The 16,074-nt window shown below is 33.3% G+C and overlaps 1 protein-coding gene across 1 annotated transcript; it reads right to left on the bottom strand.

The window, feature by feature from the left end:
* Nucleotides 1-6,005: 6,005 nt before the first annotated feature.
* On the bottom strand, nt 6,006-8,506 carry LOC132046838 (uncharacterized acetyltransferase At3g50280-like). The gene is made up of 3 exons (XM_059437598.1): nt 8,006-8,506; nt 6,801-7,373; nt 6,006-6,498 (listed from the first exon to the last, which is right to left on the bottom strand). Exons 1-3 carry the CDS (start codon nt 8,442-8,444, stop codon nt 6,152-6,154), a joined length of 1,359 nt encoding a protein of 452 aa, XP_059293581.1. The 5' UTR covers nt 8,445-8,506; the 3' UTR covers nt 6,006-6,151.
* Nucleotides 8,507-16,074: the final 7,568 nt, after the last annotated feature.

Raw genomic sequence — 16,074 nt, forward strand, 5'->3', positions numbered from 1 at the left:
CTTCTAAGGATTACGACCCAAATTTTTCTAAAAGTAAAAATAAACTAAGTCTTTACCCAAAAATCTGATAAATTTCTTAGAGTTTAATTTTTATATACTATCAGCGTAAATTTTTAAAGTATCAGATCACTTGATATGTATAATTGCATACCTATATGATAAGTACTCCTACCTCTATCCCAATTTATGTGATACACATTCCTTTTTAGTTTGTTACAAAAAGAATGATACATTTTTATATTTAAAAATAATTTAACTTAAAAAATTTCCTTTTGCCCTTAATGAAATAATTTACAGCCACACAAATATTTATGACTTGTTTTATACCACAAGTTTCAAAAGTCTTTCTTTCTTTCTTAAACGTCATGCATAGTCAACTATATCACATAAATTGGGACGGAAAGAGTATAAATTAATCATGAGAAATAAGGTACCTAGCTAATACAATATTACTACTATATATAAGCAAGAATAGGGAGTTTTTTGTAGTCCTCATAGGGTTATTTTTGTAATTTCTTAGAGCTATTTAGAGGTGACATGTGTTGTTCAACTTTAAGAGTTTGTCTTATTTCTCTTTTATGTTACCCTTAATTTAGTTTAATATTACTTTAATTTCCATCACATAATTTGATAAATAAGAAAAAAAAATACTTTTGAGATATTTCGTAAGACTCTAATTCAATCCCCTACCCCCCCTCCCCTTCCCGCCCCCCGCGCGCCAACTCTTTTGTGTTGCATGTATTGGTGTTTAATCACTAATTTTCTACGTTGTAAAATAAATATATGCTGCTTTTTTAGTTTACATATAAGCTTTTGTCAACAAAAAATAATCTTAAAAATATAATAATTCACGTAGGATTGCAATTATTGATAATTGTTTTTGTGTAGTTTTCAAGTATATAAATTTTATTGTTAGTAATTTAAAATACTAAAAAAATTAGAAAAAATAATAAAAGAAAAATTGTCTGACTACCCAAAGAATAATACCTTCACATAAAATGAGAACGAAGGAACACTTTTTCCCTTAACAAAAAAAATGAAATCAAGAAACATATGACGCTATGGCATAATAACCTACTATGGCACATAAGACATTGTGCATGTTCATTGCTTAACGATTAAATCTTCTGAGATGAGTATCGCTAATATAGATATTTACAAGTCTATTTATAGATTCTATTCTTCTATCTTCAGCTCCAAAACTATAGGTTCCACTAACAATGTTGTTTGTAACATTCCTCTAAAGATTTTAAAATTTAACATTACTATGAATAATTTGTTGAGCTTGCTATTGAAAGTAGTGCGCTTAGGATAGCTATAAAATAATGAATATAATTTTGTGGTGTTTAATGATTTTAGCTTAAAATCGATCGTCACATTTGTTTTTTCTTCTTGGAATGTTTCGCAAAAAGAACCAATCTATTTGATGTTGAATTTCAACAATAGTTATTGAAATACCCAATGCGATAAAGGAAAATAAAGAAGAATAAGTAATCGAAGTCCAGCTCCGTGCCACCCTGTAGATCACTAGCTGGCCGCTCACTTTGTGGATGACGAATCGGCATTTAATGCGGGCGATGGCGAGTAACATGTGATCTAAAAATAAATTCGGCATATATACAGGTGTCGATGAATGCTCTGAAGTCGATGGCCGGTAAGATGTCGATGGGATCTCTGAAGTCGACGGAGGTGGCGGGGGAGCCGGAATCGGAGCATGCTTGTCGAGCTCTCTACTACACCGCCACCCCGCACGTACCGGACCCTTTGGCCCTACCACCTCCTCCATCAGCCCCTCTGTCCCTACCCTCTCGACCACCAGGCCCTCTAGCATGACCACGACCATGAACAACCGCTGCCTGATGCGGGACCTCTTGAACACGCTCGTTGAGACGTCCGAGCTCCTGGGCCTGTAGCATACCACCCTCGGCTAGCTGAACTATCTGCGCTGTATATCCCGTTGTCTCGGGGGCATCCTTATGGTCCAGGCTCTCCCAGCGCATCCTCTGTACGGTCAGTAGCTGCATTTGTTTGCAAATATTAATGATTGAATAAATTTATAACATAATACATAAAACGATTAATTAAGTTTAAGACTAATAAAATTTACCAACGCCTAATACTGTCCTCGGCCATCTGCACGAGGCCTCGCGTGGTTGCCAATCAAGCTGCGAGTGATTCGCGTGTACCACTCCATGTACCTCTGGATCAGAGTCACATGTTTGACCACCACTAGCGTCCCCACTCTTTGTTCCATTGGTGGAGCTGGAGCTACATAAAGGCCCTCCATGCATCGGTGACAGCCGCACGCTCGTCCCGCGTATAATGGTCGTGCTCCTAAGTAGCCTGCTCAGGTATATTCTGTACATGGCTGAACTGTCGTAAGACGCGGTCAGGCGCATGATCCTCAACGATATCCATATATATCAACGGACACCGCGACCTCCACATGGGTTCACCGACCCCAAAACGCCGACGGTGATCCAAAAAATGCGATCATACGGCGTCCATATAAAAGACTGTAAAAAGAATTGAATTAGTTAACAATAAAAGACTAAAATAGTTTTTTTTTTAAAATAACATCCTAATGTTAAATCAAAAAAACTTACCGTGTCCAACGTCATACGCTCTAGCTAATCCCTGAATGGGAGAATACTGTGGTGCGTATCCATATCTCGGATTACGCCTCTCGTCTATCTCCGCGCGTATGACATCGCCTCAACAATATAGTCGAGCGGAGGGTCGGCAACTGTGGGCTGAAAAGGTAATCCCCACCCATATCTGAAAGGGTCATTAAAAAAAAATAGTCGTCGTTTCAAAAAGCTATATTTAGGATAAAATTACACACACTTAAATATATTACCTGGAGGAGCGGGCAAAATGCAGCGACATCGATCCTTGTGCCCATCGACGATGGACAGAATCCTCGATACATGTAAGCCAGAACAGCAGTGCCCCAACTATCACATCCCAACTAGCCCAGATGCTCTAGAAACGACAAATACCTCAAGCTCACATGGGAACCCGATGTGTTCGGGAAAATAATGCCCCTATATGATGATAAGGTACAGACAAGCACGTCGGTCAACATTCACATGAGGTGTGTCCTCTATAATCGGATGCTTCCTGTCTACGAGATGTAAGTGAGTAACGGGGGAATGCATCGACACCTGACTCTGTCCCCATATATCATCCTCCTGAGGCGCGAAACCAGTGAGCCTAGTCAACTCCTGCCGATACGACGGCATCTGCTGAGGCTCCTCAATATACAAAGCGCGTCCGTCTACCTGAGACCGTAAATGACCTCCACATCCTGAAGAGTGATGGTGGCCTCACCAGTGCGAAAATGAAATGTATGGGTCTCCGGTCGCCATCGCTCAATCATGGCCGTCACAAGAGCTCTATCATGTTGTACGCGACCAGCAGCGATGCAACGGTAGATACTACCCTGTTTTAGTATATCTAAGACACGAGGACGTGGGGGCCGAGCTGCTAAAATATCCCATGCTTGTTCCATCAACCTGGGACGGACCAAGCGGCTGGCATTTACATCAGAATCCCATACTAGCTGGGACCTATGCTGCTGCTGTAGATGAAGTACCTCTGGCTCGAAGGGCCTCGGATGAAGGGGGCGGGATCCATGAAGGTGTCGTATCTGTTTTTCGCATTTTTAATTAATCATTAACATGTAATATTAATTATGTAATCTTTTATCAACAAATTATACTAAGGATGTTCAGACCTAAACTAAGGATATTCAGACCTAAACTAAGGATGTTCAATTATACTAACGAACTAAGACTTTAATGAAAAATTATATTAACTATCTAAATTTGCGAATTAATAATTGTTAATTAATTATTATACTAACTACAATTAACTAACTAATATTATATTAATGCTATTTTAAATCTTAAACTAAGGATGTTCAAACCTAACCTAAGGATTAAATATAATTAACTAACAAATATAATCTTAAGGATATTAAGGTTTAACTATGGCTGTTCAAACTTAAACTAAGGATGTTCAGACCTAAAGTAAGGATGTTGAGGCCTAAACTAAGGATGTTCAATTATATTAACTAACTAAAATTTTAACGGAAAATTATATTAACTATCTAAAATTGTGAATTAATAATTGTTAATTAATTATTATACTAACTACAATTAACTAACTCATATTATATTAATGCTATGTTAAATCTATGTTAAATCTTAAACTAAGGATGTTCAAACCTAACCTAAGAATTAAATATAATTAACTAACAAATATAATCTTAAGGATATTAAGGTTTAACTAAGGATGTTCAAACCTAAACTAAGGATGTTCAATCCTAAATTAACAAATATTTCACAAATGAAAATATAAAGATTAACAATTCATTATCATACAATTAACAATTAGCTAGCAAACAATTGGCAAATAATTAATAAATAGTTAACAAATAAACAATTAACTAATGAAACTATTAACAAATAATTAACAAATAAACAATTAGCTAATCCGACAATTAAGAAATACTAAATAAATAACCAAAGAATAAACAATTAGCTAACAAACAATTAAAAATTAATTAATAAAAAATTGACAAATAAACAATTAACAATTAATTAATAAAAAATTTAAACAAAAAACGGGCAGTGGACTGCCCCATTTGCACAAAAAAAAAAAAAAAAGTGCGAAATATTTTTTTTCTTTTCGAAATCCGCAACTATTACACAACAATCATGCTTAGGATAATAATATATTTAAGATTGTAATAGAAAATTCGTAGTGAAATACCTAGATTGAAGGTGGTTTTTAGTTTTTGAAATCGAGTTCTACGCCGCTTTATTAAAATCGAAAGTTTTCAAACTTGTTCGTTGCGCTTGAATATCTGAGAATATTGACTTTTGAGGTTAAAAAAAAAAACACGAAAACGATGTATTTGGAACTTGAGGACCACTGTTTTTGCTCGTTAGTGGAGCTTTTTGTCTTTTAAAAAGGAGGGGGGACCGTCGGGGTGGGGAAGGTGGAGGGGAGTTTTGGTAAACACTATTGCACATTAATTTAGTGCGCAAAAGGTACTTCAGTAACTTTTTTTTTTTACTGGGTTATTTTAATACCTTTTGTCACTTTTTGGGTCATTTAAGTTGCGAACTCCTCCTACTTCCTTTTCCTGATTTGAAAAGAAAAAAAAAAACTTTTTCTGCCCTACTAAACACACCCGAAGAGATCATAGACTTGGAAATTATTATTTTGAATGACGACAGTGCATGTTTTTGATGATGTACTGTTATCGTTTGGGTTGTCACACCAATAAATGACACTTGCAGAATTAAAGGAAGATTTTTTTGGAAGATTTTTTTCTTGCCATCTAGGCTTGTTAATTATGTGTCAATTAAAATTACGCAATTTATAGTTAACTCCAGATTGAAAATTTTGATTTTGCTTGCGCAGTGTGTAAAGGTATTGAAACAGCTTGTCAAATGTTAATGTGATAAATCAAACATCACAACAATAATCTAACGTCAGGAATTGTTTGATAATATAAATCTTTTTGTATATGTGAAATATCTTGAAACATTTATATAAATGTTTTGAGCGGGTCTAATATGAATTTCTTTCCGTCACTTCCATGGAAATTAATTAGTACAGTATCTTGAGATGTTGGAAAAATAAACAAATGGGAGTAGTAACATAGGGAGAGATAGAATAGAAATGCAAAATTTTAATTTGTTTAATTTCACAAAAAGTTAAGAACTCACTTTTACCTACGTCAATGCAAATTTTGCTCCTGCTTCAATGCTTTATAATACAAAATAGTTGAACTTATATACATCTACAAATAAATTTTTACGTTATTAGGTCAATTTTATCTATTTGTTATACTAGTTAAATATGATCTGCCATATTCTTAAGATTTTAAATAACTTTTAAGAAGGATTACTTCATATTGTAGATATTTTTTACGTAATTTGATAGCGTCAAAAATTATCAACACACTAGCTATCGGTAGAAGAACCACATGTTATAAATATTAAATATTTATTAAATTGATATATTACTCCATTGTTTTAACAATCGCACAATAATAAATAAAAACAACAGAAAAATTGACAATGGAATCGAGTCTAAAGTATTTGATGGTAATAATTTAAACCATGTCCGTAAATTAAACGGTAACAACTCCCATGAATTTAGTATCTTCTCCCATAGCATGCAAAGTTTCATGGGTCAAACAAGCTTCAATGTCAATACTGCCTTGTTCTGCCCCACAAAATATTGTCATTTTCCCATCATGTTTGTTGCCAGCACCACTTCTCACAGCAACTGGTCTCCCCCATCCAAAGTCATTGCCGTATACATTGAAACGCGGCGAGCTGCTAGCAATTAAGCTATTAGCCACAACCTCACTCTTTTTCACTATCTTTGGATTTTTCACCCAACTTTGGTAAAAATGCATAACCTCTTCATGGTTTTGTATGGCTACCACCTTATTCATTTGAAAAGCAGCCCAACCTGAATCGTAAAAATCGAATTCAATATTTATGCGTTCAAGATTCTGAGTTTTAAAAAAATATGTGAGTTCAAAACATAATTTAACCCATCCCTTAATAAATTTTTAGTCAGTTTGTCCAAACTTTCAAAATCTGCTTATTTTGAAAAATATTTCTTGTGAGAAATGCTTCTCGGAAAAAGTACTTTTGAAAAGTACATTGTCAATGTTGTTAACATTAGTGTTGTACTTTATGTTAAACTTAACTTTAGACCACAAACTTTATTGTGGCGTCCCTATCTTCAATAAATTACGTATATCTTACCTGAATCATGCTCCAACAACTCCTTAGCGGTGGCGGTCACGTTCACAAAATGGACTGCATTTCCAAAATAGCCTTCAGGTAAAGGTGGCTGAAGCCTTGGCCTTGCACCTATAAGTAATTTGAAACTAAATTTTTCGTCAAAGTTAGTACCATCACTACGGCAACGGATAACAGATTGCCATAGATGAGCCAAAATGGCTTGTAATGAAGAGATACAAATCTTTTGGTCGGTTCCAAATTCAGAATTGGCTTTCGCTTTGAGCTGAGCTATTTTTTCCTTGCTAAAATGGAACACTCTTTCTTCTAACAAAGGCAAATCGAATTCATCATGGACATGTTCCTTAGATAAAGGTACGTGAATTGGACAAGAAGTATATTCAGGAAACCAACGTTCGAGGACTGGAGGTTTATTCAGTATAAGATTAGAACATTTGGTACGCGATATCTCGGACCAAGAATTGAAGAAATGCCAGAATGAAGTCCCATCGGCTACACAATGATTGATGGTGCAACCAATGAAGTATCCATCCACTAGCTCAGTGATTTGCACGGCCAACAAAGGTTTAGAAACACCTGTTGAAACATAATACTATAATTAAGCAACAAAGAATTAAAGTATACTTCTTCTGCTAGTTTAAATTTTTAGATAAGATAATTGACACTACTTAATATAGTAGTATCAAAAGTAGATAAGGATCTTGTTTTAGTCTCACAACCGTACCACTCACGAAAGCAAATATTTAGTTTCACAACCGTACCACTCACGAAAGCAAATATTTAGTTTCACAACCGTACCACTCACGAAAGCAAATATACTTCCACGGGTGACCCATAACAAAAATATCAGGCTCATATATATGTTGAGAGTTGAGACGTACGTAAAACATCCGCTGTTTATATTTATGTGTTTTACTCTTTTTTTTTTGTCCTTTTTTGGTTTGTTTTACAATGAATGACATTACTATATTTAGTGACTCTTTAACTCCAAAATATCAATATCATATGACATATTTGAGACTACAGATTGGTAAATTACCCTCATCTTTAATTTAAGACAAAAGATTTTAAAAAAAATCCTTACTTTTCTTAAACGTTTTGCTCAGTTAAACTGAGACACGTAAAATGAAATGTAGTAAATAATAGTAGGTAATTAAAAGTGTGGTAAATTTTTCAAATGAGAGATGGTTCAGATAATAAAATAACACCTTCATAGTTACGAACTCCATTCAGTGGGAAAAAAGATTTGACAATCTTTGGCACGTAAGTTTGCTCCAAGATATCAGCCATAGTCAAGCCCGGTGCAGTGGCATGAATGAATTCAGCTCCTTCATTGCTGCAATCAACGAAGAAAGATAAGGTGTTATCACTGTTTTTATTAGCAGCAAGTCGGCCTGCGAGGAGAGGAAAATAATTTAGAGTATCAGAGAGTGAGGTTTTTAGGCGATTGATTATTTCTGATGATGTTGCTAACTCTCTATGTTGCTGTGGATTTGGTTTTCGAAAAATTAGTCCTTTTTGGATAGGATCTACTGTTAGGAGTTGGAGATCCCATGGAGTTAACCGAATTTTTTTGCTAGAGGAGTTTCTCTCTATGGGTTTCCCTGACCTAATTATACATGTAGATACAACTTGAAGTTTCGTCATATCTGGACATTTGTTGCAGAAGCTAAACGGGGAGAACCGACTTATATAGATGGCTCAGATCATGGCAAGTTCTCTCTTACAAAGTGACAAATACCTAACTAATTATAGATTAATGCTACTTTATGTTTAGTTTTAATTTATTGAGTTAAAAAGCACGTGGTATGATGGTTTTTCCCATGAGAAAACGATCCGTCCAAGTTTTGGGAGCGTCAATTTATTAGTGCATCACATTTTGAGCCACCTAATTTAGGCTCATTTAAAAGTTGGGCTGATATATCGCCCAAAGTAACCCGTGAAAAATTTCAAATTTGTCCTTTTACTATGCGAAAAGAACGATTTTACCCTCCATTGCCCTTATTCGGGGGTGGTCTTTAATTTTTGCCCCTCAAATTGCTGGTCTTTAATTTTTGCCCTTCGCCTAAAATATCCCGAGGTTCTGGGTTCGAACCCCTGTTTAGTGAAAAAAAAAAAATCACAAGACTGAGTTTCGTAGCAAAATTAGGCGTATTCGGGCAAAAGTTAAGCCTAACTTTTATAGAATTCCAGCAGAGTAAAAAAAAAATATTCTGCCTTGCAAAAATTCTCAAGGCAAACTTTTGCCTTAAGACAGAATTTGCCTTTATAAGGCATAACTAAATAAGAATTTTAAGGCAAACTCTGGCTTAAGGTAGAATTTTCGCGAAGCCTTGCCTTACGATTTTTTTTTTTTGATTGAGCGGGGGTTCGAACCCAGAACCTCGGGGTATTTTCGGCCACTTTTTTAAGCGAAGGGCAAAAATTAAAGACCAACAATTTGAGGGGCAAAATTAAAGACCAGCGCCTTTGAAGGGCAATCCGTGTAAAAAAAATGTATAAAAATACCCGGTTTAAATAGTTCAAATATACCCCTCCTTTGTCACGTTCAATCCTAGGTAGCATTCACTTTTTGATGAGGTGAATGCCTCGTGGCATGCCACCTCAGCTTACCTACCCATTGTACCCCTGTGTTCCACTTGTTCTCGCACCACTAGCACTTTCATCCCCTCCATTACCATTGCTAGCTAGTTTGCCGCCATTAACATCACCATGATCACCACTATTTTATTTATCTAATAACTTGAAATTAAGGTGAGAGATGACTTTCTGATTTATTTATTTTGCTGTCAATTTTGCAACTAACATTGAAAGAATGACGAGAGATCATGGCTTTTGTAGTGATGCCTCCTAAAAAAATTCTTTTTTAATTAATTAACACTATTATCCATGGCCTCCCTCTGATTTCCCTTTGAACTTCTAGTGTTGAAAGAGTCGAGATGATGCTCATCACTGGAACTTTACACTTCACACGGTCATCTTCTGCAAACAAATTCTCAATTGTGCAAAACTAAACATATGTTACAAGCTATGTTTTTGGCTTTTTCACCCCTGCAGATATTTTTCCTTGGAGAAAAGTTTATATTTGGCCAGACATATCTACAAAATCCGTGATCTTATTTCGCTGTTAGTTACGTACGTTGCAGAATTAATAGTGAAAGAACCAAAAGTCATCTCACATTTCAAGTTAGATAAAAAGAGTGACGGTCATAATGATCAGAGTCGGATCCGGGATATAAACTCTATGAGTCCAGTTTTAAAATTATTAGCATTGAGTTCATTATATTCTTAAAGTTATTGGTTCATATCTACTATTTATTTATAATTTTAATAACTTTTACACATAAATTTATGTTTCGCATTGAAAATTAGGGGCTCAATTAAACCCCTACCCCTAAAGCTAGATACGCCTATGTTATAATATAAAGTTAGGCATAGACAAGGTGATATGACACCTCTCTATGGCCTCCATTGATATTTATCTTTTTTCTCAAATTTTTGACATTTTTTCCCATTTATGTGCTCTATTAAAAAACTAAAAAAACCACTCCTTTAATTTTAACTCTCTTAATTATGTATTTATATCTACCTTTTATTATCCTATTCAATATATTTCATTATATCTCAATAATTATTTTTACCACACCAGTTACAAAAAACCTTTCACCTTTCCATTTAGTTTCCCCCACTAAAATAAAATGATTCCTACCCTCTATATACATATATATATATATATATATAAAAAGTAAGATAAACAGTAGGTATATTATTATTATTATTATTATTATTATTATTATTATTATATAAAGCTAGGCATAGGGAAGGTGATGTGACACCCTCTCTGTGGCCTAGAAACCTATTTATCTTTTTTCTCCTTCTTTTTTTTTAACATTTTCCACTTTGTTTATCTATTTATTTTATTTTTAATAGCCCAAAAAGACTTTAAATTGAATTAATCAACTTTCCACCTCCCACTGTAATTGTAATTAAGCTAATGAAACTGTTACAACGACAGAATATTGACATTCTACTGATCGTTTAAGTTGCAACAATTGCATTCAAATAATGGGTCATTAAAGCTGCATAAATGCAATACCAAGAGCCTTTTAATTTTCTTCATACAGTTTCCCATATATTAGAGAGCCCAAAGATCTAATGTTGGTTCATATACAGTCATGTCTGATGCAACATAATTGTCTTTTGCATTCTTTATCCATGGTTTCTATTTGTTGGCTCCTGCATATATACAAGCATGAAAAACATATGCTTGAAGTAAAGAATGGTGGATATATGCTCTATAAATAAGAAAAGGACACTGAAGAAGGAGATAGTTACGGGGCTCTGATCTACCACACAATTGGCAGGCCTGGAATTAGAGATTGTCTAGGAACACAATGTAAATATCAATTTTGTCAGAGAGCGGATACAAAAGAAAACTAGTTGTAGGCTAGAGCTGATACAAAGGCTGTGTTTGGTATGATAGAAAAATGTTTTCCCATTTTTTCTTGTTTAATTGCACTAATTATTTTGAAAAACGTTTTCCCTAAGAAAAATATTTTTCGGATCAGTAATAACACACCAATGCATTTCCAATCCACACCGCGCTATCCAATCCACCCTCTTACTTGCCTACTCCCACCGACCTCCACCTTCCCCAACTCCACCATCCTACCCCCTACATACTTCCCCGCCTACCCCACTACCCTACCCAACCCCACCCCCACACCCTACCTACCCCCACTACTACTATCAGAAGATGCACTCCGAATTCAAAAATCTCATAATGGTTTGCTTTGAATATATGTAGAGTCTCTTAAAATAACATTTTCTAACTTGCCAATCAAACACAAGAAAATGAGTAAAAAAATCACTTATTTTTCAAGAAAATATTTTCTTGGAAAACATTTTTTGTGGAAATAGTTTTCGTCATACCAAACACACCCAAGGTTCAAAAAGAACTCATAGGTGTCAAGTTTTGCTTCAAAAATTAGGTAATTAATTAGCTTTGTTTGTTATTTTAGTCTGAGGACTGGATGACTTCTTTGTGGTCCTAGGTGCTCTTTTCTTGTTTAGTATATATTTAGTCATCAATTTGTAATTTCACAATTATTATCAAATATTTCTTTAAGAAAAATCTTTTTTTTTCACGCCTCAATGACATTTCTTCTTCGATTATTTTTTTTTAAATTTTTCTAACAATTTTAAAGATGTATGATATGTTATTGCTATAAAATTAGACCTGAATTGATAATGGTATTCTCTTTCTAGTGTTCATATGGCTACTACCAATGATCCAACAGAGGAGGAGATTAGCAACACAATGCTATTGCTTAAATCTTAGAAATTGTCTACCCGCCTAAATCGGCGGAAACAGATCTGAATGTGTGTGATCAACGTAACCATCGCACTTGTTAAATGGCTTTGTCGTCTCCAGCAAGAATTGCGTAGTGAATTTGTTTTCATCCAATGATACAAGATCATCTAATTCACTGTCAATATGCGGTGTCTCTTGGAAAACATATGAAGATAAGAAAGTGACAATAAAATTGGGTTCTATTTTTTTTTTTACTTTACTCATTATTTATTTATGAGTTAATACCTTTTGTGAAATTTATTTTTATAAATATTAAGGTAAATGATCCATTTGTGATAATCTTGAAATGCATAGTAAGTTTAGGAATAACATATGATATGCTTATTATAATTTATTATTCCATGTCAAATAATTGTCATAAATTGGTATAACTGTATTGCATAAAGATCATATAGAATTTACTTTCAAGTTATGAAATATATATATATATAGGGAGAGAGAGAGACAGAGACGTACACTTAAAAGTAGTTGTAACAATATAAGATCATAAATAAAAAGTTATCATTTTGATGTCCTCCGGTAAAAAGACTATATAGTAATGTTTTAATTGTGCATTATACTTTATAATAATAAAATTTTGAGTTTTTAGTATGATACTTGGAATATTTAAAATATGAGGATATTTGACTTATGATTAAAATCAATATTCGACTTGGTGTCTTATATAATTTTGAAGAGTTTAAAATATTTAATTAATTTAAATATGTATTTCTTCAACTCCCATAAAAATTCATAGTGAATATTGATATAGTAGTTGGTGAATTCATAACTTGTTCAATCTTGGTGGCAACTAGTTGATAAAATAACTAATTTGAATTTTGAATATAGTTAGTCGTATGTCTTTTCAGAAAGCGTGTATTATTTTGTAATAGGGGGGTCATTTGAAATGTTATATTTTTTTGTCACTTGGGAGATTGTGACTTTTATGATAAGATAAAATAAATATGTTTGTCAAAAAACAACCCTTTATAAAGATAAAACGTTAGTCTATAAAGAGAGGAACTAACTAATAGTAATGAAAGATCAAATTTAAGTTGGTTTTGTGGCATGATTGAAAGTGCAGCAATTTGAGCATCAAAATAGACTTGTATTCCGTAATGGAATAAAAGATTTAGCTTGTAAATGCTTGAAAGAAGTGAAATTGTTAAAAAAACATGTTGTTTAAAAGTTGTGGCCACAATTGATACAAGCATTCCTAGTTATTGCTACATTAAAAGTAGTTGATACTTTCACATCAATGGAAAGCCTAGACTTTTTAGTTTGTAACATGTTTATGCGTGAAATTTTGCTTTCAATATGTCGTGACAATAATTTATGTTAATCTTGTATATATATAGACACACACGCTTAAAAGTAGTTGTAACAATTTAAGATCATGATAAAAAAAATTATCGTTTTGATGTCCTCCGGTAAAGAGATGATATAGTAATGTTTTAATTGTGCATTATACTTTATAATAATAAAATTTTGAGTTTTTAGTGTGATACTTGGAATATTTAAAATATGAAGATGTTTGACTAATGATTAAAATCAATATTAGACTTAGTGTCTTATATAATTTTGAAGAGTTTAAAATATTCAATTAATTTAAATATGTATTTCTTCAACTCCCATAAAAACTCATAGTGGATATTGATATAGTGGTCAGTGAATTCATAACTTGTTTGATCTTGGTGACGACTAGTTGATAAAATAACTAACTTGAATTTTGAATATGGTCAGTCATATGTCTTTTCATAAAGGTTGTATGCTTTTGTAAAAGGGTGTCATTTGAAGTGTTATGTTTTTTTTCCGTAAAAAAACGTCACTTGAGATATTGTGACTTTTATGATAAGATAAAATAAATATGTTTGTTAAAAGACAACCCTTTATAAAGAGAAAACGTTAGTCTATAAAGAGAGGAACTAACCAATAGTAATGAAAGATCAAATTTAAGTTGGTTTTGTGACATGATTGAAAGTGCAACAGTTTGAGCTTCAAAATAGACTTGTATTCTGCAATGGAATAAAAGATTTAGATTGTAAATGCTTGAAAGAACGGGAATTGTTAAAAAACATGTTGTTTAAAAGTTGTGGCCACAATTGATACAAACATTCCTAATTATTGCTACATTAAAAGTAGTTGATACTTTCACGTACAATGGAAAGCCTGGACTTTTTAGTTTGTAACGTGGTTATGCGTGAAACTTTTGCTTTCAATAAGCCGTGACAATAATTTATGTTAATCTTGTAAGATTTAGATTCAAATGATGCGCTGTAATAAACTTGCGAAGGAATGAGGCTAAAATCCTTCAACTAAACACAAATGATGAGAATCCAACTCTGAGTTAGTATACATTCTAACTACGCAAGTTCAGCGGTTAATAACAAGTTATTTTGTGTTACTAAAGCTCGAGTTTCCTCTTCTAGAGCCTTGATTTCAATGTACCGCGTACTGTTATATGAGGAGTTAAGAATTTGTTAAATGCCGAAATAACCGGGACATAATGACAAAATCAACAGTGTAAATTGCTAAGAAGAGGTTAAATTAATTCTTAATGAAATTAGTAAATGTCGGCGGTAACAGAGACATAATAGCTAATTTCACCTATATGAATGTTGAAGTGGTGCCGATTCAAGTAATATTTAAAATGTTGGACTTGTAAGTATTCAGGAAATCATAATGAGCACATGGTCGTAAATGTGCGAAAATAAATATTGGGTTTTATGAGCTATCAAAGAGTATGTATGTTATATTTTCGAATTTGGCACAAGAGGGGTTCAAAGTATTTACACCAATGAAAAGTTCAATCTATTTCAAAACACTCTCTTGCATGCATGATATTAGAGAAGTATTATAAACTAGTGGACCGGGAAAGTGTTAGATGGGTTTTATAATATATGAAGTGGGATCATCCCACAACGGAAGGTGAAACGAGTTTGAAGACTTTAAATACTAGAAGCCTTGGTATTTTCAGGTTTTATATAAAACTTGCATTTAAATGGATGTATTTATTTTTATAATAAGATGACTATTTCGAATGCCATTTTCTAACTCTATAAATTGGGTCTTCTTTCATAAAATGGCTTATATATAAACATGAACTTTATTGTATTCTTAATTGAATTACTTATATTTTTTCCAATATATATGTGAGCAATATCTCTTTAGAAAAATCAATGTTTTCAAGTTTCAAGCCGTTTTTTTTTTTTCGATTATGTTTTTTTGATTTTTCTAACAATAAACTGCACTCTAATTAATATTGGTTACTTTGAAAAATAATTAAAGTTAAGGATAAAATAGGAAAAATTTAATTAATTGCATCTTGGTTTTTGTAAATGAACAAGTATTTTAGGACAAATATATTTAGTAATGTGGCCAACTAATATGGGACAGAGGGAGTACTTTAATATTCCAAAGATAAGCTTAGAGGATATAGCGGTTCAAGTATTTTTTTCTATGCCATACCTCAACAATAATTTTTGATAATCTAAATAACGCGTATGCCTTAATCTTTCATAACCCCCACCAATATTTAAATTTACAAATTTATGACAGTTTATTGTGTTCCTTCATAAATATCTATATAAGTTTATCTATGTAAGATCAGATTTGTGCTCCGTTAGTATGTTAACTCTCGTATAACCTCATTGTAAAACACTTAGTCTAAATATGACCTTATTTTAAACGGTTCATCCACATAATCTAATTACAAGATTTATTATCAATAAGTACAACATCTTGACACGTGCCGTAATCCTAAAAGATCTAGACTTACCCGCCCTTATATGGAGGGTATCTTTGGTCTCACGCGCATACTCTGAGAATATTTTGACCCACAAAAAAAATCACAAAGGAGGAGCAGCATAAAAAAAAAAAAAGAGCAGGAGCCGTAAAAAGACGAAGAAGAAGAAGAAGAGGAGC

The sequence above is a fragment of the Lycium ferocissimum genome, chromosome 2 (assembly GCF_029784015.1).
Source record: "Lycium ferocissimum isolate CSIRO_LF1 chromosome 2, AGI_CSIRO_Lferr_CH_V1, whole genome shotgun sequence".
NCBI lineage: Eukaryota > Viridiplantae > Streptophyta > Magnoliopsida > Solanales > Solanaceae > Lycium > Lycium ferocissimum.